Consider the following 20200-nt stretch of genomic DNA (forward strand, 5'->3'; position numbering starts at 1 on the left):
ATATGCATTATTATTATATCAATAGCAAATTAACAAGGTCTAAGAAACAACTAGAAAATTGGTAATCTTATTGTCAACATGTCTACTTGTTTTGAATCAGCACATGCTTAAACCTCTTGGAATTAGGGGTGGGCACGATACGGTATGGTACGGTATGAGCCCCATACCGATACCATACCGAAATTTTTATTCGGTACGGTATCGGTACGGTATGAACATTTTTAAAACTAGTACCATACCATACCAGTGTTCTATGAATTCGGTATGGTTCGGTATGGTTTCGGTATATACCAACATTTTAAACTTTTTTTTTTGTCAAAAAACAATATTTAACAACCAAAAAGAAATATTTTTTCCCAACCAAAAGATAAAACAAAACCCAACTTGTACGTTCCTTTCATTTCTGTTGTGAACTATGACCGATGGTATTGATCCTTAATTAACCATGAAACGACTAATTAAGCACATATATAATTCTAACACAATTCATCATCAACCAGTGTAAACACAGAATTAGAAAAGAAAGCAACTGATCATAAATCACACACCATTCTATATATACATATATATATATACCAATGACAAAGAAACTACAACAATGACAAAAGGAAGAGTAAAACTGTAAACACAAGAGCAACTCAGACCCAAGTATAGAAAGCATAATAATGAAATATATATTAAATAATTAAATTAAAAATATATCGGTACGGTACGGTATTTCACGGTATTGAAAGTTTCATACCTATACCATACCGATTTAGACTCGGTACGATACGGTATCGGTACGGTATATAATCGGTATTATTTTTCGGTATAACATTGACACGGTACGGTATGGTACGGGTTCGGTTTTGATATTTCGGTAGTAAATGCCCACCCCTACTTGGAATAACATCACTAAGTATAATATTTATATAAAAAAAAGAAGTTCTTTACAATCAACAACATTTAAATAAAAGCCTTAAACAATAAGCATCCTATAAACATCACACAAGGATGGGAAATGTGCCACCAAAGTACTTTACAATCTTAGCTTATTTATCTCACCAAAATTATACTCAACTAGTAGTAAACAATTAAGCACTAGGAACATATGGTTCAAAGAGCTTCACACAAGGATTTGCATCATATTGCATAATGTTGGCTGCTCGTTCAAACTCCTCTCTTAAAACTTTTATGCTGTACTTGTCCACCACTCGACCAAGGTCATGGGATGTCTCAAAAGGATCCTCTATACATATCAAATGCCGATCATTCCCAATCCTCCTTGTCCAGTCTTTTTCCCGCTTACTGACCAAATTAACATCACATATAACAATCGGTTAGCTACAATTGCAAGAGATTTCAATATGCATTCAAAATTGGAAATTACTATTATAAGCAATTTGGTCCCATATGAATCTCCTTATAGATCAATAAAAATGATTACAAGCTGGAAAACTTCAACTGCACAAAGGAGGAAACAAGCTATAAAGTAGAGGGGGGTTTAAGGAAGACAAATGACAATTTTCAAAATTGATACTTTATTTTGTATCCAAGAGTCTAATTGTTAATGTTAAAGAACTATTAATGAATGAACTGCTCATGCATGCCGCCATAGTTCATGGAAACTAAAGATTTTATGACTGCTCATGCATGCTGCCATAGTTCATGGAAACTAAAGATTTTATGTTGAACATAAATTAAATTTACAAGGCTCCCTAAGTACACTTTACACTGTATATAATATGAGCACATGACAGTCCCACACATATTGCATATAATTAGTATAAAAACGTTGGGAAATAGTGACGGTTTTTAATACTAGCCAGAGATGAAAATGTATATGATTCTCAAAATCTTTAGAATATTCCACTGATTTAGGAAACAGAAACCCAACATTTATAATGCCCTTCCAAACACATTTAGGAAACAGAAACCCAACATGCTAACTAATAATTATATGACCAACCAAAATTATTTCTTATTTTAATAAAAGATAACAGATTTTATATCTCACCTGATTATGCTTCCAGTACGAACAGATATCACAGAATTTGCATAATCATGACTATAAGCCCAGTAATTGAAAAATGCCCACACAAGTTTAGCAACGGTTTCCTTGTTATGGCGTCCAAACTCTTGGAGTTTGTCTACTTGATCAAAGAAAGAACATTCAATGTTCTCTACATTGATAGAGTATGTTGCTTGCATTCCCTGAAAGAAAACAAGTGTACTGCTTAAACACACATAGAATTATTGAATGTGAGGTCCACCTAGGCCTTGTATGCCTCTAGTTGAAGATGCAAACTAGAACATACCTGTAAGCAAGGAAGAATAGCAGGGCTACGTTGTTGCAAGAAATGGATGCACATCAAAACATACCTGAAAAAAAAAATGAAAAATTAACAATTTTTATGGTAAAGGGCACATAAAATATTTCCTAATCTTGTCCTCATAGACAGCTCTACCACAAGATTTTGCACAATGCAAAGACTATGTTTGCCACTAATTTTGAGAACACAAGGATAGAGTCAAAAGCGAACTTACGCATAGCTAGATAGGGTGCCTTGGTATGTTTCATTGACTCCTCTTGACTTGGCCCAATGTTTGACAATAAAAGCCAGTTGTCGTAATCTTGCATCTATTTTTCCATAATCACGAAGAAGCTTTGTATTTATAACAGCCAAAACATTGTTGATGCATATGTCACATGAGATTCCAGTGACAGGATCCATAAGCTTTACTATTGGAACCCTAGCACGTGTCAATGCCTGAAAACAAACATGAATACTTAAAGATAACTTAAATATGATAGAGGATTACATTAATAGATGCATAATGTGACTATATATCTATATGATATATCATGGATGGGGAATCTAGCACTCTTGACTTAAAGGAATACTAGTTGTAGAAAACACATGCTACAGATTGCAATATAATATCCAATAGTTGTGTATTCATAGTAACTCCATCAAGTAATATTTAGACAAATATATGCTTTGTAAATACAACCCTAAAATTAGATGTGATGGTAACTGCATGAACATTTTTTTTTTTTTTTTCAAAATGAATTAGGAAACTGCTTTAGTAGTGACCAGGTAACCATAAACCCCAAGTTCCATACATGTTTCCATTAGCAACCAAAAGAAGCACTATATCATTTAAACTCAGAGATAATTCAGCCTCTGTTTTTCTACATCACCAAAGCACATTTTCCTTCAAAAGGTTAAAATTCAGGCCAATAGAGAACTTTCTATTGGAGAAACACAACAGTCAATACAATGACCTACACATTGCAAATAGCATCCATCAAGATTTTTCAATGCCAAAATGTGGAGTTTCATCTATCATACAAATTCATAACGGAAAAGCACTGCGATTCACCTGCACATTCTGTAGATTCTCTGATTGCAAAATATCTGCTAGCTTTAGTAAGACCTCAGACTTGTTGATATTTGCATCACCAATTGCAAGGCAGAGATCAATATCACTCTTAGACACGCCAAATGAGTTGCCACATGATCCATAAACATACAGCCGAGCTTCAGGCCATTCTTTGTTAATTAACTTCTCCAATAATGTTAATACTTGCTTCTGCTTGGCCTTCTCTTCCTCAGTTGGTATCAGGGAGTCGTAAATTGCAAGAAAATGAGCATTTAGTCTGTCTATGTCAATGCGGCATTGCATCTGTCTTTTGAAGTTTCTCATTCTTTGGCTAAGTAAGTGTTGTCCTCTGTTATCTGATCTCGAATCCTGATAATAAAATCTGTAAGTAACTATTTTATCTAAGCTCCTCAGATGAAAATTGACTTTCCAAAACCAATTAACAAATATATATATATATACACACACAGTGGCATTAATGCCATCGTAGCTGAGAGTGGGTGAAATGCTTCTCAGAAACAACTCATATGCAGGTCATCAAGTGATATGCCAATAAATGCTCCATGTTTACATATATAGAGATATACAAAGCCATTCAGGTGCAAACGTGCACATGCTCGCACCTGATATTGGGCAATCTGAGTTAAACTCTAACATAAAAGCCGACAAACCAGGTCCGAGCGCTCGATGCAGTAAAATTTTACATTGCCGAGTGCTCAGCAATGGTCACTGAGCACTCGGCACTATGTGCAAACGTTCGCACCTGAATGCGCCTTTATAGATCTATATATATATATATATATATATATATAGAATAATTTTCTCTAGTCAAAGAATTTGGCATAATTCAGACCGCATATTTAGACATAATTTCATATTGACAGCCTAGCAAAAGAAAATTACTTTATTTGTGTATGCATATATATCAACAAAAACTATTTATGGGAAGTATACGGAATGATTGTCATTTCTATACAAATTTATTAACTAGCGGAGCAGTAACAAATTGACCAAAGTAAATAAGCATTCAAACAAACCCTAAGCACATAAATAACACCATATAAGCATGAACTTGAGTTCAAACATTGGCTCCTGTAGGAACAAATTCACTAAATGAATTCCCATAGCATTCAAAACCTTTTTATATCTATCGTAATAGAAAAAAGGTTTAACCTTCTCGCGTGAAGTATGGTGCTGCTTCGCCTCAATCTTGTCATCCATTCCATCCTCAAGCAAGTTCTGGCTTACATCTTCAACCCAATCACTGTCCTTTCTCACCTTATCTCCAATCTCCAAATTCATCATCGACTCTTGAATATCCAATGCAGAAACCGAATGAAGATTGGTGCCGGTGGGTGGACCAGGGTGATCAAGCTGTGCACCGAGCCCCAATCCACAAGCCCCATTGCCTTGAATTTGACCATCTTCACTTGCCAATCTTCTCACTCTCTCATTGTCAAAAGAAGCATCTCTGTTCCTCACAAATTCACTAGAACTCGGCTTCTCCCTATACACATTGTGCTCCAAACCTCTCCTATTCCCAGAATCCCAGTTCCCTCCTCCCCTCAGCTTGTTCCCAAAACCAGGCGGCGGCGTATTCCTATGAAATTGCTTCCCACTTCCCCCGCCCCTGCCGCCACCACCAACACCTCCACCTCCACCTCCCACTCGTCGTTCTTGCTCACGAGAATCATAATTCCCATGCCGAAACTCATTTGATGTGGAAGAGTTGTTCGAATTCAATTGGAGATTCCTGTCCAAGCCATTACTGAGCGTGGAAACCTCAGAGGAAGTGTTGCCATTCAGTGAGCTCTCGGGAGGGTTGTGAATAATATCGCTGGGCAAATAACTAAACTTGAGCTTGTGTTCTTGGTGCTGGTTCTGCTGGACAAGGTTTTGGATGGCATCGTTCGGACCCGGAAACCCTACCTTCCTGAAATCGTCTGCTGCTGCGATTTGATTTCCGGGGAATTGGTTACCGGCGAAATGGGGGAACTGATTCGGAGTCGGAGGAGAAAGAGACGGATAGGGGTTTTGGGGAAACCCTAGGAAGTTGAAAGGAGGAGGAGAGTGGGTGGTGGACCAGGGAGAAGGGTTGGGAAGTTGATGATGATCTCGGCCGTTGGATGCCCACGGCGGTATCGGCGGGAACGGGAGGGTGGGGCCCACAGCTGCCACCGCCGGATCAAGCCCTAGAGATTGTTGTTGTCGTTGCTGCTGTTGTTGTTGTAGTTGTTGCAGTTGTTGTTGAAGGTGTTGTTGTTGTTGTTGTTGTTGCGGCGACGGTGCCTGCTGGAGGTGGGACTTTTGAAGCAAGGAGAGGAGGAATTCACCGCCGTTAGCCGTCGGCAAGGGCGGCGCGTCACCTGCACCGCCGGCCATTGAGCTGGGATGGGCTGGGTTTCAGTTTTGGGGACTCTCTCTAGTGTGAAGCGAAGTGGGTCAGTTGGCAAAGTGTCACTAAAGAGGAGTGTGATGAATATGATTGTTAATCAACTTAACCATGTTTAGTTTCTGCTTGGGTTGGGATTAGGGAATAGAAATAGAAATAGTTCATAAATATCTTTTTTGTTTATAAGAAATAGTTCATAAATATTTTGGGAAGCGCTATTAACAATTTAACACTCCAAAAAAATAATCTTGCACTCCTCTAATATTTTTAGAGTTTTGCTATATGCACACCTTACTTTCTCTCATTGCACACCCTTTTCTTTAAATTTTTAAAATTACAAATTTAACCCAACATAAAAAGACAATAAAAGACAAAAACAAAAAACATAATACACCCCACCCTCAGCCACAACTCGCCGCCGTCAAGGTCGTCGACGATTCACTCGCCCTTTCCCTTTCTCTCTCTTTGCACTCTCATTGTCTCTTTCCCTCTCTCTCTTCTCTCCATTTCTCTCTCTCTTTTGTCCCTCTCGATTATGTCTATTGCAGAAGCCAGCGACCTTGCCGGCCTCCGATTATCAACGGTCAAATGGTTTCTGATTAACCTAATTTTTTGCAAGCACGATCCTTCAATGGAGACAAAAAAAAGTAGACATTCCGATTATCAAAATACAATGTGGAATGGGCCCCATGAGAAATCTCACATTTAGTGTTAAATGTGGGATGGGGCAGATGGGTACATTGTATATAGTTTTTCAACAATCCGAACGTCTATTTTTTAGGCCTCTAGATCATTCTTGCAAAAAATTAGCCAAATCGAAAATCATTTACCTATCTAACTTTGATCAAATAATTAGAGGAACCAAATATTTTCAATAAAACCGTCTATTTGTTTGATCAAAATTAGATAGGCAAATGATTTCTGATTTGGCTAATTTTTTGTAATAATGATTTATGAATAGAGGCCTAAAAAATAGACAGCTCGGATTGTTGAAAAACTACATGGAATGGGCTCATTCGCCTCATCCCAGATTTAATAATAAATATGAGATCTCACACTTAAAACTCCCTAAATATATATATATATATATTGTTTTTCGCTCCTTATACTAAGGAGATTGGATCCCTGCAACTTATGTTGTATTGGGGAAATTACTTTGGAAATGTCTTACTCAAAACGAGATAAATTTATCTCATTAGGTAGGCTAATTCGAAAAAAATATTATAATCGGATATGAACTCCTTCCATCTTTGAAAATAAAGAAAATGGTATGTTTAGGCAACATTGATAGGCATAAATTTTCTCTGCATGACGTCTGTTCTTTAACTAAAGAATGAACGCATATGTTTTATGGCTTTTTTTTCACTATTTGATCTTAAATTTGGCATGAATTAATTATTTAGGGTATAAATCATCAATTCAGACCTATTCCTTAGTTTTAACTCTCATGATTTTGAGTTCTCATTTCTTGGTTAGAATTTAGATTTTAACACCCAAGTTTTGGGCGGTAATATAACTTCGAACAATTACGTACTCTATATCCTAAACTATACAACCCGGCCTATATCCTAACATGCATGTTGAACCCTGTAAAACATGGCCTAAAAATGACAAAATGTTATAGAAATACCAATGTCCATTGTTTAGTTAGAAACAAACGTCCTGCAAAGAGAATTTGTGCAAGAATATAAATTGGATATGGAAAAGACATGTATGATAGACTGGATTGGAGTTTTGGATGAAGTTACTGTTAACAGAAATTTGGGTTTCCTTGCGAGATTATGTATATCCTATGGATACCGTATAACATAAAAATGATACATTTAATTGAGAAAGTTTATAAATTATTAATGAAAAAGTGAATATGTCAATCTCTAAAAAGTAAAATGTGTTTCCATGTCATATAGGTTTATTATAATTTTTTTCCGAATTAATTGGAGAAATAGTCCTTCAACTTTTCCTCGATTCCCACTTTAGTCTTTCAATTCATTTTTTAAACCAAAGGGCCCTTAAACTTTTCCAGTTTTTCCACTTTGGTCTATCCCGTCTATTTTGTTAAGATTTCTGTTAAAATTCGTCATGTGCCTCTCACATGATCACTTTAAAAAAATAAATGTCCATCCATAAAAAAAGAAAAAATTTGATGATAGTTTAAATTAATATTTTAATGTGAATGGATAATTTTGTCTTTAAAAAAGTGGTAAGAGGTATGTGACCAATTTTATCAGAAATCTTAACGAAATAGACAAAATGAATTAAAGCGAGAAAACTATAATAATTTAAGGACTTCTCCGTTTAAAAAACAAATTGGAGAACTAAAGTGGAAATCGATGAAAAGTTGAAGAACTATTGCTACAATTAACTCTTTTTTTCCTTGCAAATGAAAGAGTTGAATAATGGAATACAGTACCTTTTGTTTCTTCCTCTCCCTATGAAGCTAAGAAGGTGACCTACTTTATTCATACTTAACATTATCATTGAAAGAAAAAAAGATTATTATGTTTATATTAAAAAGAATCAAATCCTGAAATTATCTAACCCTTTTTAATTCCATAAATCATGTGAGAATTTCATCATTTCTTAAAAGACTTGAGAATGTCAAACTTACTGTTAGTTGATGATTATCTTATCTTTATTAAATCCTCAAACAACTAAGCTTCAACAATTCGGACTTTATCACAAATATTTTGATTATTTTATCTCTCAACAAATATGCATGAATCTGATAGGGATGAGTTAACTCAATTGCAGCCGAAGGTTATGTGAAGATATACCAAGGACGAGGCCACTTAATTTGACATCATTTCTATGATTTGTATTGGCTTCAATCCTTCAATCCTGAGGTTATTTAGCGGGACAACGAAAAAGGGGATCATACAGCCTTGCCATCAACCAATCAAACACATGACTTGTTCATATTTTTTCCATGAATGATGAAAATTTGACTTTATTTACTCAATAGGTGGACATGGAGGGAATAATAAAGGTTATGAAGTATAATTTTTGTTGCATGTCACATGGACCAACAAGAGGATTGGGGTCTATTGGCTCTATAATGGGGATTTCAAAGGATAAAAATAGCAAAGGATTTCAATATGTGATCAATCAAAAATCATCTTAAGAATTTGGGGTTTTATAATAGTTAGTAAGAAATAGTACCAATGTTAATTCATTAACAAAATTTAAAAATTTATTCATTACCTAATATTAGTTTCTCCCAATATCTCACTTATATGTGATTTTTAAGATACATTGCTATATATATTTTGACATAATGGAGGCCTACTATTGATCTCATTTATTTCTAAAAAGTAAGAAACTACCACATTATTTGCCACATTAGTCACTAACTTTTGCCAATTTTGAATGAAATGAAGAAAGTAACTTACAAATAATTAATCTTCTCCCTCAAAACAAAAAAATAATAATAATCTTTTTTATGATATTTGAACTTAAGACCTCGTCTCATAAATAGAAGAATGTGTGCCACTATTAGACCAAATGAGAGATTTGTTACTAAAGAGTTATGTTGACTCATTAGTACTACTAGAATAATGAACTTCTAAACCATAATCGATGTTGTCCTTCTCATTATTCCACCTTCTGGATCATGTCCCTTCATCTATGATAGAACTTGGAATATTTTTCTTTAATATATTGGAGGGAATAAAATTTTTTACCTAATATAATTCTAACACATTACGTGGTGTTCTTTTACAACTTGGAAGGGCTTAAAAATTAAAATATTGATAAACCACAATATGGTATGCCCTTGGATTGTTTATGTCCAGCCTTGTCCTGAGATTTGAGGCCATCAATATTCAAAGGTCTTGCAACCCAAGACCACGATGGGCTTTAGCCCAAGTGCCCAACCTAATGAGGTCCGACCGAAGCTTGCTTGGGCCTTGTTTTCTGTACCATTAATCTCCAAGGACCAACCTACATTTGCCTTTTGCCCCATTTGAGATTAGGCATGGAACGACCCACAAATCTCAATGAGCCTCGTCATATATTAGCCTAGTGGGATCTTGCTCCTCTGCCTTTTCTTTCCTAAGCTAAACAAAATCCGACTTAATTGTCATACTAAGTTTTGGGGCTTATTGTCTAGATAAGAGAATTTTTTGTCAAATACAAAGCAAGTTCACTGATTATAGTAATTTATGAAAATACAATTGATATCAAGTAAGTTGACTGTTAAGTTAGACTATATGTTGGCGTGAGTCAACTTAAAGATTGATTTAGAGAAAATCATGGGGTTTATTATGTAATTAATTCAAGGGTTGGTGGAGACTGGAGAGCTGGCTTTCATATGTACCATTTATGTATTCTTGTAACCTGTATATAAACCTCCAATTGAAGATGAATATATATAATTATCAGAAAATACTCTCCCTAAACACGTTTTTAGCAAACTTGTTTGAGGCAATTGATTCGAAGCCCAATATCTGTAAGTACTCTAAAGTCTAAACAGTGACATGGGGGGAGAATAAGACAGGGAGGGGAAAAAACAGGGGAAACTCACGAAAAGGGGTGATGAGGAAGGAGAAGGCAAACAAAGATTCAAAGCGATATCTTTTCTCTCCTTTTTTTTTTTTTTTTTTGCTAATATCGTAGTTATATTTGTTATGTTGAACTAAAACTTTACAACGTAATTTTTCCAACTCATGATACGAAAAAGGGTGATGAGGAAGGAGAAGGCAATCAAAGCGATATCTTTTCTCTTTCTTTTTTCTTCGCCAATTTCGTAGTTATATTTGTTATGTTGAACTAAAACTTTACAACATAATTTTTCAACCTAGTGATATGTATACGTTTTTTTTATCACCGGTAAAAGTTGACGGATTCATGTTTTTACAACATAGATTTTTCACTATATAGATATAAATTCTATGTTTTTTGTTTTTTTTTTTAGTTAGGTAAAGGAGATTGAACCTTAATGCAAAGTGGGTAATTTTACAACTCTTTCTTTCAACTGGCATGGACTACCCAACAACTGAGATATAGACTCCACGTTTAAATCTTTATTGCAAAACCAACTTATTTTTTTAACAACAAAGTGAATAACAAGAGTATTGTGAATGTATTTTAGTTACCTATAAATGCTGCATGGGATAAGGAACCCTCTGGTCCCCTTAGAACTATTCAACATCACATTGGCATTAAGCTCACCCAAATCTTAATTATCTCCCTACACACACGCATATATATATATATATATATATATATATATGTAAATTAAAGCCATTTAACTCTCTCAAACCCAACTACTCTAAATTCTTAACCCGATATCAACTGCTGCGTTTGTGCATATATATGTATGCAGATGAATAGATGAAAAACCTTCCCATGCATACCTATGTAATTCATCTTTGTGCCTCGACGTAATCATCACTTAACATCCACCAATCAAACAACAAAATGTCAAAATTCGACCCCTACACCCACCTCAACATCCTCCACAACCCCGCCAACGACACCCTCACCCGCCTCAACTGCCCCCCGACCACCGCCTCCAGCTCGGACCCCTGTCCGGGCGAGGCGGTGGTCTCCAAGGACGCAACCCTAAACCCGGAAACCAAGACCTGGGTCCGGATCTTCCGACCCGACAAGCTCCCATCCAACGACAACACCGTGGCCCGCCTCCCAATCATCATCTACTTCCACCATGGCGGTTGGATCCTCCTCTCCGCCGCCGACTCCACCATCCACCTCAACTGCTCCCAGATCACCTCCGAAGTCCCCGCCATCGTCGTCTCCGTAAATTACCGCCTTGCCCCCGAGAGCCGCCTCCCAGCCCAGTACCACGACGCCATGGACGCGATCCACTGGGTCCGGGCCCAGAGCCTCGACCCAATGGGCGAGCAGTGGATCCGCGACTACGCTGACCTGTCCCGGTGCTACTTGTACGGATGCGGCTGCGGGGGCAATATCGTCTTTTTCTCCGGACTAAAAGCGTACCAGCTCAATCTCGAGCCGCTCAAGATCTCCGGGATTATTATGAACCAGCCCATGTTTGGCGCCGAGCAGAGGACCGAGTCCGAGCTGCGATTCGCTACGGACCAGCTCCTGCCATTGCCTGTACTCGACCTCATGTGGGCCCTGGTCTTGCCCAAAACGACCGACCGGAACCACCGGTATTGTAATCCGATGATGGACGGCCCGCAGAAGGAGATGATCAAACGGCTGGGACGGTGTTTGGTCATCGGGTTCGGTGGGGACCCCATGGTGGACCGGCAGCAAGAGTTTGTGACGTTGCTGGTGTCGTGTGGGGTCCGCGTTGACGCGCGGTTTGATGATTTGGGGTTCCATAATATTGATTTTGTTGATACGCGGCGGGCGGCTGCCGTTTTGAACATTGTTAAGGAGTTTATCATATGATTTTAATTTAGCTGTGAATAAGAAGGTAGATTTCGAATTCTTTTTTTATTTTCTTAAATTTGATTGATGAATATATGAGAGGATTTAAATTGAAGGAGATTAATTTGGAGATGGATATAGAGTGTGTCAAGTGACAATAACAAATCCTTTTGCAATTTGTGTAGAATAGCGGATTAACCGATTAAATTATGATTGATTCAATTTTACTGCAGTGCTTCTCATTAAATAAGTTTCACAAAAAAATTGTATTCTCTTTTCATATAGGAATATATTTTTCATGAGTTAGATGTATACATATAACTCTGGTAGCTAGGAAAGTTTTTTTCCTCATATAAATGGGATTAAGAACGATATAATGTGGTCTAATTTTTGTCAAATTCTCCGTTGCACATACATTAATGAGCGATCTTTCTAATTTGTACTCTTTTCCAATCCTCCAATCCTCCCTGGTGGATTTAAAAATTGAGTTGAGTTTAAACACATTCATGTCATCAACAAATAAAGTCATTTTCATCTCTTCCTCTTTAGCTAATAAGATTACTCTTAAGACATTGTATAGTTTGTATTATTCATTTTGTATTTCTTGATTTACTTCATGTGTTTTTGTCTCATACAGTGATTCAGTTATAAGTTGTATAAAACTAAAGAAATGAAGATGACTATATTTGTTGTTGTGTATCATCATGTTGGATTATATTTTTAGAGGAGTCTTTTACTTACTTTCCAAGAAAAATTTGGAATTGTATCTCTATATTTAGTGTGAGCATATTTATGCGGTTATGCACTTTTTGAATAGGATTTATTTTCTAAATTTAATGATTGCTTCAGTAGAAAATATAACTTTCAAATTTATATAATAAAAAATAATTATTTTTAAATCTTAAAATTTATCGGGTCTAAATGGTTGAGATTATTTCAGCTTAAATTCAATGGTCAATTATCTATATCCCAAATTTACTTTGTCGTCTCTCTCTTCTTAATTAATTTTCCTTTAATTATCTTTCTTTAATTAATTTCTCCTTAATTTCACATATTCAATTTTTTTTTGGTCTTTCATTTGAGCTAAACAATTAGATTTGTTTGTATTTGTGATTTGAGAATAAAAATAGGAGAAGCCTATTAAACTGATTACGCTTGCCAAAATATCGGTATTTGCGCAATAAAAAAAGTCGCTTCACACTCTCAAGAGCGAGTGTGGAAAGACTAGTCTTCTATATAATAAAAGAGAACAGTTTTTTAATTATCTCCAGGTCCGAATGAATGAAATCATTTCGCTTTAAATCCAATGGTCGGTTATCTATTTTCCAAATTTATTTTCTTGTCCATGAGAATTAATTTGATGTCTCTCTCTCCTTAATTAATTGCATGCCTCTTTCTTTATAATTAATTTTTTTAAATTTACTTTTTGTTATCTATTAAATTAAATGTTAATAATTATAAACCCCCTAGTTAGAGATAAAATCTCTCATAACCTCCACCCAAAATCTACCTCTCTTATAACCCCCAATCTTACACTTAATATTTTCCTAAACCCCCTAGTCAACTAATACCCAGTCAACTTTGACTCCCCATATTTTAATTTTCCAGTTTTACCCCTTTTGTTTTATTTTCATTTTCAGCCAACTAATACTCTCTCTCTCTCTCTCTCTCTCTCTCCTATCTATTGCCTCTCTCCCCTCTGCGTCTCTCTCTCTCCCCGCTGCTGTCGCCGGCGCGTGCGCCGCCGTCTGGCGACGGTTGCCGGCGAGACCGGTCCCATCAGACTCGCATCTCCTTCCTCTTCCTCCCTATGTCCTCCACGTGCCGTTAAACTAAACGTCGACGCCGGATCGCCGCGACTACGATCGGTGGTGCTCGCCGGCGATCTGCCTTTTTCGACGGAGTTGGAATGCCGGACCACCCAAGTTTTCTTCCTCTCGACGTCCTGAGCACGATGGTATGCTCGGATTCTCCATCCGATCAGCCACGGCGGCAGATCGATGCCACAAAGGCCGCGGCTTCTCCGCCGGCGATCTGCCTTTTTCGGCGGAGTTGGAATGCCAAACCACCCAAGCCTTCTTCCTCTCGACGTCCTGAGCACGATGGTGTGCTCAGATTTTCCATCTGATCAGCCACGGCGGCAGATCGAAGCCACAAAGGCCGCGGCTTCTCCGCCGGCGATCTGGCTTTTCCGGCAGCCATTTCCGTCGAGTCAGGTACTAATATTCTTCTCCTCATTGTACTCTTCAATGCTATGTGTTTGGATTGGACCAATTGCTGATGAATCAAAAAACCCCAAATCGAACCTCATTGTGTGTTGTTGTAACTGTGTATAGGGAACTTTAAGCCTACATTTATTGATTAAATAGTTTCAGTTCGTGAAACAGTTTCAGGTCGTGAAACAGTTTCAGCTCGTGAAACAGTTTCAGCTCATGAAACAGTTTCAGCTCGTGAAACATGAGTTTTAAATGAATTTTGAATGAAATTATGGTTCTGAAATATGATGAATCAAATTTGCAGGTAGAAACAGATCGAGGCAGTGGCGACTGTCGTGTACTCGTCGCGCGTGAGATGATCGGACGACGTTGTATTGTTGGCTACTCCTCTCATCTCAATGGCTTATTGTATTGTTATTGTTTTTTTTTTTTTATAAGGTTGCTGTGTTCTTTTTAGTGAAACGGAATTCAGTAAAGGTGTAACTGTTTTAGTGAAGTGTAATTGTTTTAGTAAAGGTGTAATTGTTTTTTAATTAAGGTGTAATTGCATTTTAGTCGAGGTGTAATTGTTTCATCACTTAATTCAGTTTCAGTAAGTGAATTCATAACTGAATTCTTCAATTTAGTGTAACTGAATTTCTGAAATTCAGTTTCAGTGTAATTGAATTCTTGAAATTCAGTTTCAGTGTAACTGAATTTTTGAAATTCAGTTTCAGTGTAACTGAATTTTTGAAATTCAGTTTCAGTGTAACTGAATTTTTGAAATTCAGTTTTAGTGTAATGAAATTCAATTTCAGTGTTTGATTTTAGTTTTAGTGAAATATTGAGTTTTAGCAAAAACTTCAATTCCAAAAAAAAAAAAAAAAAAAAAACAGTTTCACCAAAATACAGTTACAATGACGTCAGCATGTGTCAGCATGCGTCAGCGCGCGTCAGCATGCGTCAGAAGGGTAATTTAGGATTATAAGTTTTAGGGGGTTTTGAAAGAGTTTCTAGATGTGTGGGGGTTTAGACAAATTTTTTTGGTGAGTAGGGTGTTTAAAATTAGGCACTAATTAAATTAATTATACTCGTCAAAATATTAATATCTGCGCAATAAAAAGAACCGTTCCGCATTCGCTCGAGGCTAGTTTCATAATAAATTAGAACCAATATATTAGAAGAAAAAAAAAAACCACATATATTTGAGAGCTTTTTTATTTATGTTTAGTATTTGAGGAAGTCCGAAGTAGAAGACTTACAATCGAACCAACGATAAGTAAACATAATTTTAAGTTTTATCAAAAGTATATAATAAAAATGTAAAATCCAAGTAAGCCTCCCTCGCGCTCAAATCAGATGGTGGATTTTGCAACAACATCAGTCTCGCATGCACAACAAGACTCGATAAAATCCTTAATAATCTGGTACAGACCTTGAGCCTTGCTGGGATCAAAGAGCTCAATACCATGGAACCCACCTTCTTCAAATTTAGCTACCACGTGCACCCCATGCGCTTCTAACAACGCCACAAACTCCCGCTGCTTATCCACCAGTGGGTCCCCACCGAACCCTCTAACCAAACACCTCTGCAACCGTCCGATCCTCGCATCACCACCCTTCACCGTCGGATTACAATACTCGTGGTCACGGTTAACTCCCTTAGGCAAAGCCAGGGCCCACATCAAGTCATTAGCAACCAGCGGCAAAATCCGATCGTTGATCAACCTGATCTCGGACTGAGTCCGCTGGGCCCCACCGAAATAAGGTTGGTTCAATATCAGCCCTCGGATCGTCAACGGCGAGAGGTCCACATCGGAAACGCGTAGACCCGCGTGGTAGGCGATATTAGCCCCGGCGCTGCTTCCCATGATAAAGCATTTGGAGAAGTCGACGGAATCTTTCAGCCACGAATCGCAGCCGTCGGTTTTGATGACCTGGTCGCGGACCCACGTGATGGCTTCGACGGCGTCGTCGTAGGCGGCGGGGAGGGGGTGTTCAGGAGCCAAGCGGTACTCGACGGAAAGGACGAGCGCGTGGAGAGTACGCGCCATGCGGGCGCAGGAGTCGTGGAAGGGCTGGTGGGCGGCGCTGAAGAGGACGAAGCCGCCGCCGTGGAAGTAGAGGAGGAGAGGGAGGTTGGGGTTTGGGGGGAGAGGGTGGGGCTTGAAGAGGCGGAGGAAGGTTTTGGCAGTGGGGTTGAGGGGGAGGTCCTTGGAGAGGACGAGTTGCGCTGAGTCGGACTCGGTTGACTCGGTCGGGGCTAATGTGGGGAATCGGGTGAGGCGGGTGAGTGAGCCGTCTGGGTTTGGGACGATGTTGAGGAACTTGTACGGGTCGATTGAGGTTGTGGTTGTTGAAGAAGGTTGATCTGCCATTGTTGGTCTGTCAAGTGTTTGAGTAAAGGACTAATGGTCTGGTTGTGGGAGAGAATGAATGAGTGATGAAATAGAAGGGAAATGGGTTGGTGGGTGTAGTAAATGTGGGTACGTGGATTGTGACTTGTGACCTTGGTGTTGATTGAAATTTGAAAATATGGGTACGTACTACGTGTTATTGAAAATGTATTTGGATGAAATTTTTACCATTAACAAATTTCATTAGAATTTCAGTTAAACAGTAAAAAACTAGACGGTGTCATAAATTTGGATTTTAATAAATTTTAGAAGTTTAATAAAATTTAAGTGTTTTCAATTAAAATTTTAAAATTTTTTATAGAAATCTAAGTATTTTCAACTCGAATTTTAATAGTTTCTTTAAAAATTCAAGTGTCCCTAAAAACTCATGGATTTTATTAAGTGATGAATTTGAATGAATTTTATTCATATAACAAAGATCATGAGAATTTCAGTCAATTCCCCTTAATGGATTCTATAAAATCTGCAATCTTTAAAATCCATGAAAATCCCAATTAGGGACACCCTCCTTAATTATAGGGCAATCCTCCAATTTTATTATGGATCTCACTTGAATTTGCGAACTTTACGATTTATATGGCTACCAATTTTTTTGCGTTACTCACTTCAATTATGTTCGTTAACTTACTTTCAAATGTGTGCACATGGCAAGCAGATACTTAGCTAATTAGTGATGTTTTATTCACATCAATCGTGTCCGTCAATTTTATTTAAATTTCCTTCAAATATGTGCACATGACACGCACATGCTTGGCTGATTAGTAAGTTTTTATCCCCCAAATCAAGTAAGTGCTCATCACGTGCACAAGATTTGACGAAAAATTGAAAAAAATTGACAAATAACTGAAGTAAGTAACGTGAAAAAATTAGTGAACCATAAAATGAAAAAATAAAATTCACCGACTGAAACGAGACTCCAGGTAAAATTTCCAAACTATTGTTATAAGTAGCCAAACAAAACATGTTTGAATATTTGTGTCAAATAACCAAAAAAAATGGTGAAGGCCTTAATTCACATAATTTAGAGAAGAAAAAACAAAGGACATGACTCATGAGGATGAGGTGATGAACAACTGTTTTTTTGCCTGCTATTCAATTCTTGAATGTCGTTACAGCTCAACAAGAGAATTTGCTACTATGCATGTGAATATGTAATAATATAGTTGTTTGATTATCTGATCTATCCACAGGCCATGGAGATGCATGCACCATAGCCTATCTCCTCAACAAGATCTCTAAGTCTCTAACCTAACCCAAAAAGTAAGGCATTAATTGATTACGAGCCTCCTACAGTCCCTATTATCTTTGTAATTGCATCCGTGTGAAGCCGCAACCATGAAGTAATTTTCCAAAAGGATGAATGTAAAGCGAGCTGTAAATTCTAAGTTCCAACTGCACAAACATTTGAATCCGAAAATATTTGACGTGTGATCTGTCATTTGAGAGTAATTGCATCATTGCATGTATTTTTTTTTTTTTTTAAACCGTGATGAATGAATATTTGGTGAGAATTTTTTAGTTTGGGCTTTCGACTAGTGAAGATTACAACGTAAAACATGTCTTTGTATATCGTAAAACTAAGTATTCTTCTAGTATAAGTTCTAGGATATTAGATTGTCATCTTTTGATTTTGCCCTCCTCAAAAGTTCAATTGAAGAAAGGCTGTATATTCAGACCAAAAAAATAAAATAAAGGCTATATATCAATAGATGAGTACTCAATTACCAAAAATAGAAGTTGAATACTCTTATTTTGAGACTATATAATATAGAGTGCTGCAATTTGCACACCATTTTTTTTCTTTTTACACACCCCTCATCACTTAATTAGTGATTTTACAAATTTATCCTATTATGAAAAGACCTTAAAATCCTCCCCAACACACCCCATCTTATCTCCTCTCTTTCTTCCCTCCCAATTAATTAACTGTGCCTTGCCCAGCACATTAACAATCCCCATTTCAGTCTCTGTCTGCGACCACCCCAGCCCAGCCCAGCCCCGTCTCGTCGGAGACTACCCCCAGTGACCACCCTTTCTGGCTCTCTCTCTCTCTCTCCCTCTCTCTGGCTTCTCTCCCCTTATGCTTGCAGCACCACTGTGTGCAACAGTCAGCACCTTCCTCCACCGCACCTTCCAGCCACAGCACCGTCGAAGCCACTCGCGCGCAGCATCGTCGAAGCCACCTGCACGCATTTCTGCTCGCACCAACCCAGCCACACCACCCTGCCCCGCCCTTCTGCTCGCACCAACCCAGCCACACCACCCTGCCCCGCCCTTCTGCTCGCACCAACCCAGCCACACCACTCTGCCCCGCCCTTCTGCTCTCACCAACCAGCCACACCACCCTGCCCTGCCTTTCTGCTCGCACCAACCCAGCCACACCACCCTGCCCCGCCCTTCTGCTCGCACCAACCCAGCCACACCATCCTGCCCCGCCTCTCTCTCTCTCTCTCTCTCTCTCTCTCTCTCTCTCTCTCTCTCTCTCTCTCTCCTCTCGCCCAAGCAAACAGCCAAAAACTAAATATATATATATATATATATATATTTGTAACTGGTTCGGCACTACAGTGCCGAACATCAAGAAAACCATTCGGAAATACAGTGTCGAACACTTTCAGTCAATGTTCGGCTGGTGACTGCCGAATGAAACGAAAAATTTCGGAAGTGCAGTGCCGAACTACCTGCAACGTTAACAATCCCCAACCCGAAAATTAAATCTTAAACTCTAAAAAACCCACACTCCAAATGGTCTAAAACATACAAAAAATGTGTTAGGATGGATGTTTGGGGTGAACCAAAGGACTTTTAATTTTTGGTGTTGCGGGGAGAGCGGTGAGAAAGGGGCTGGGTGTGTGTGTGTGTTTTTTTTTTTTGTTTGAATAGATGGGGTGTGTTGAATAAAAAGGGGGTATTAGGGTAATTAGAGGGGTGTGTTAAAAGAGAAATTTTAAATTTACAAAAAGAGAATAGAGGTGTGCAAAAAGAAAAAAAGAGTGTGCAAATAGCAGCACTCATAATATATGATTGATATTAATTGGAAAACGATGGAGAAATGAGGCTCATTAATGTCAATCAATATAACCCAACAGTAAACCAATAGAGTAAGGGAATTTTTTTTTTTTGGGTCGAAGCAACAATGCATTAAATCAACCCAAAAGGCATTTAAAATACAAAGCAGCCCAAAGACTCAACAGAAATTAACAAAAGCCTAAACAAGCAGACTAAACAAAGCCAATCAAATAGACCCAACAAAATAAAAGTTATAATCTTAGGCTGAAGGGGTGGATCAGGAGAGCCACGCCGCCCAGAATTAGAAGAAAAGGTTACCGTGGGGTGGGAAGCATCAGAGAAGCTCACAAAAGCTCCAACATCTCATCACAACGGCACCGAAAAGAAACTACAACCACCAAGAGGAGCCAATGAGGCACTGAAGTAACCGAGGAAGATGAGGGTACTAACACACGAGCCGA

The 20200-nt window shown here is 38.0% G+C and overlaps 3 protein-coding genes across 3 annotated transcripts; 1 reads left to right on the forward strand and 2 right to left on the reverse strand.

Annotated features, from left to right (window-relative positions):
• Positions 1 to 883: 883 nt before the first annotated feature.
• Positions 884 to 5829, reverse strand: LOC147290738 (Nucleotidyltransferase family protein). Its single transcript, XM_086238763.1, has 6 exons — positions 4543 to 5829; positions 3370 to 3738; positions 2530 to 2753; positions 2301 to 2364; positions 2000 to 2196; positions 884 to 1290 (listed from the first exon to the last, which is right to left on the reverse strand). The coding sequence occupies exons 1-6, from the start codon at positions 5749 to 5751 to the stop codon at positions 1077 to 1079; spliced, it is 2277 nt and encodes a 758-aa protein (XP_086094889.1). The 5' UTR covers positions 5752 to 5829; the 3' UTR covers positions 884 to 1076.
• Positions 5830 to 11049: 5220 nt separating this feature from the next.
• On the forward strand, positions 11050 to 12186 carry LOC147290739 (alpha/beta-Hydrolases superfamily protein). The gene has a single exon (XM_086238452.1). The coding sequence runs from the start codon at positions 11180 to 11182 to the stop codon at positions 12137 to 12139; it is 960 nt and encodes a 319-aa protein (XP_086094578.1). The 5' UTR covers positions 11050 to 11179; the 3' UTR covers positions 12140 to 12186.
• A 3329-nt stretch (positions 12187 to 15515) lies between these two features.
• Positions 15516 to 16807, reverse strand: LOC147290740 (alpha/beta-Hydrolases superfamily protein). The gene has a single exon (XM_086237851.1). The coding sequence runs from the start codon at positions 16689 to 16691 to the stop codon at positions 15669 to 15671; it is 1023 nt and encodes a 340-aa protein (XP_086093977.1). The 5' UTR covers positions 16692 to 16807; the 3' UTR covers positions 15516 to 15668.
• Between the last annotated feature and the right edge of the window lie 3393 nt (positions 16808 to 20200).

Source organism: Dryas octopetala, chromosome 3, assembly GCF_963921425.1.
Source record: "Dryas octopetala chromosome 3, drDryOcto1.1, whole genome shotgun sequence".
NCBI classification, from domain to species: domain Eukaryota; kingdom Viridiplantae; phylum Streptophyta; class Magnoliopsida; order Rosales; family Rosaceae; genus Dryas; species Dryas octopetala.

Bases quoted from the DNA above. Each gene is read 5' to 3' on its own strand.
- LOC147290738 (XM_086238763.1), bottom strand. From the start codon at position 5,751: ATGGCCGGCGGTGCAGGTGACGCGCCGCCCTTGCCGACGGCTAACGGC. The intron at 2,365-2,529 runs GTAAGTTCGCTT...TTTTTTTTTCAG, and splicing joins GGCACCCTATCTAGCTATGC to GTATGTTTTGATGTGCATCC. The intron at 2,197-2,300 runs GTATGTTCTAGT...GTTTTCTTTCAG, and splicing joins CTATTCTTCCTTGCTTACAG to GGAATGCAAGCAACATACTC.
- LOC147290739 (XM_086238452.1), top strand. From the start codon at position 11,180: ATGTCAAAATTCGACCCCTACACCCACCTCAACATCCTCCACAACCCC.
- LOC147290740 (XM_086237851.1), bottom strand. From the start codon at position 16,691: ATGGCAGATCAACCTTCTTCAACAACCACAACCTCAATCGACCCGTAC.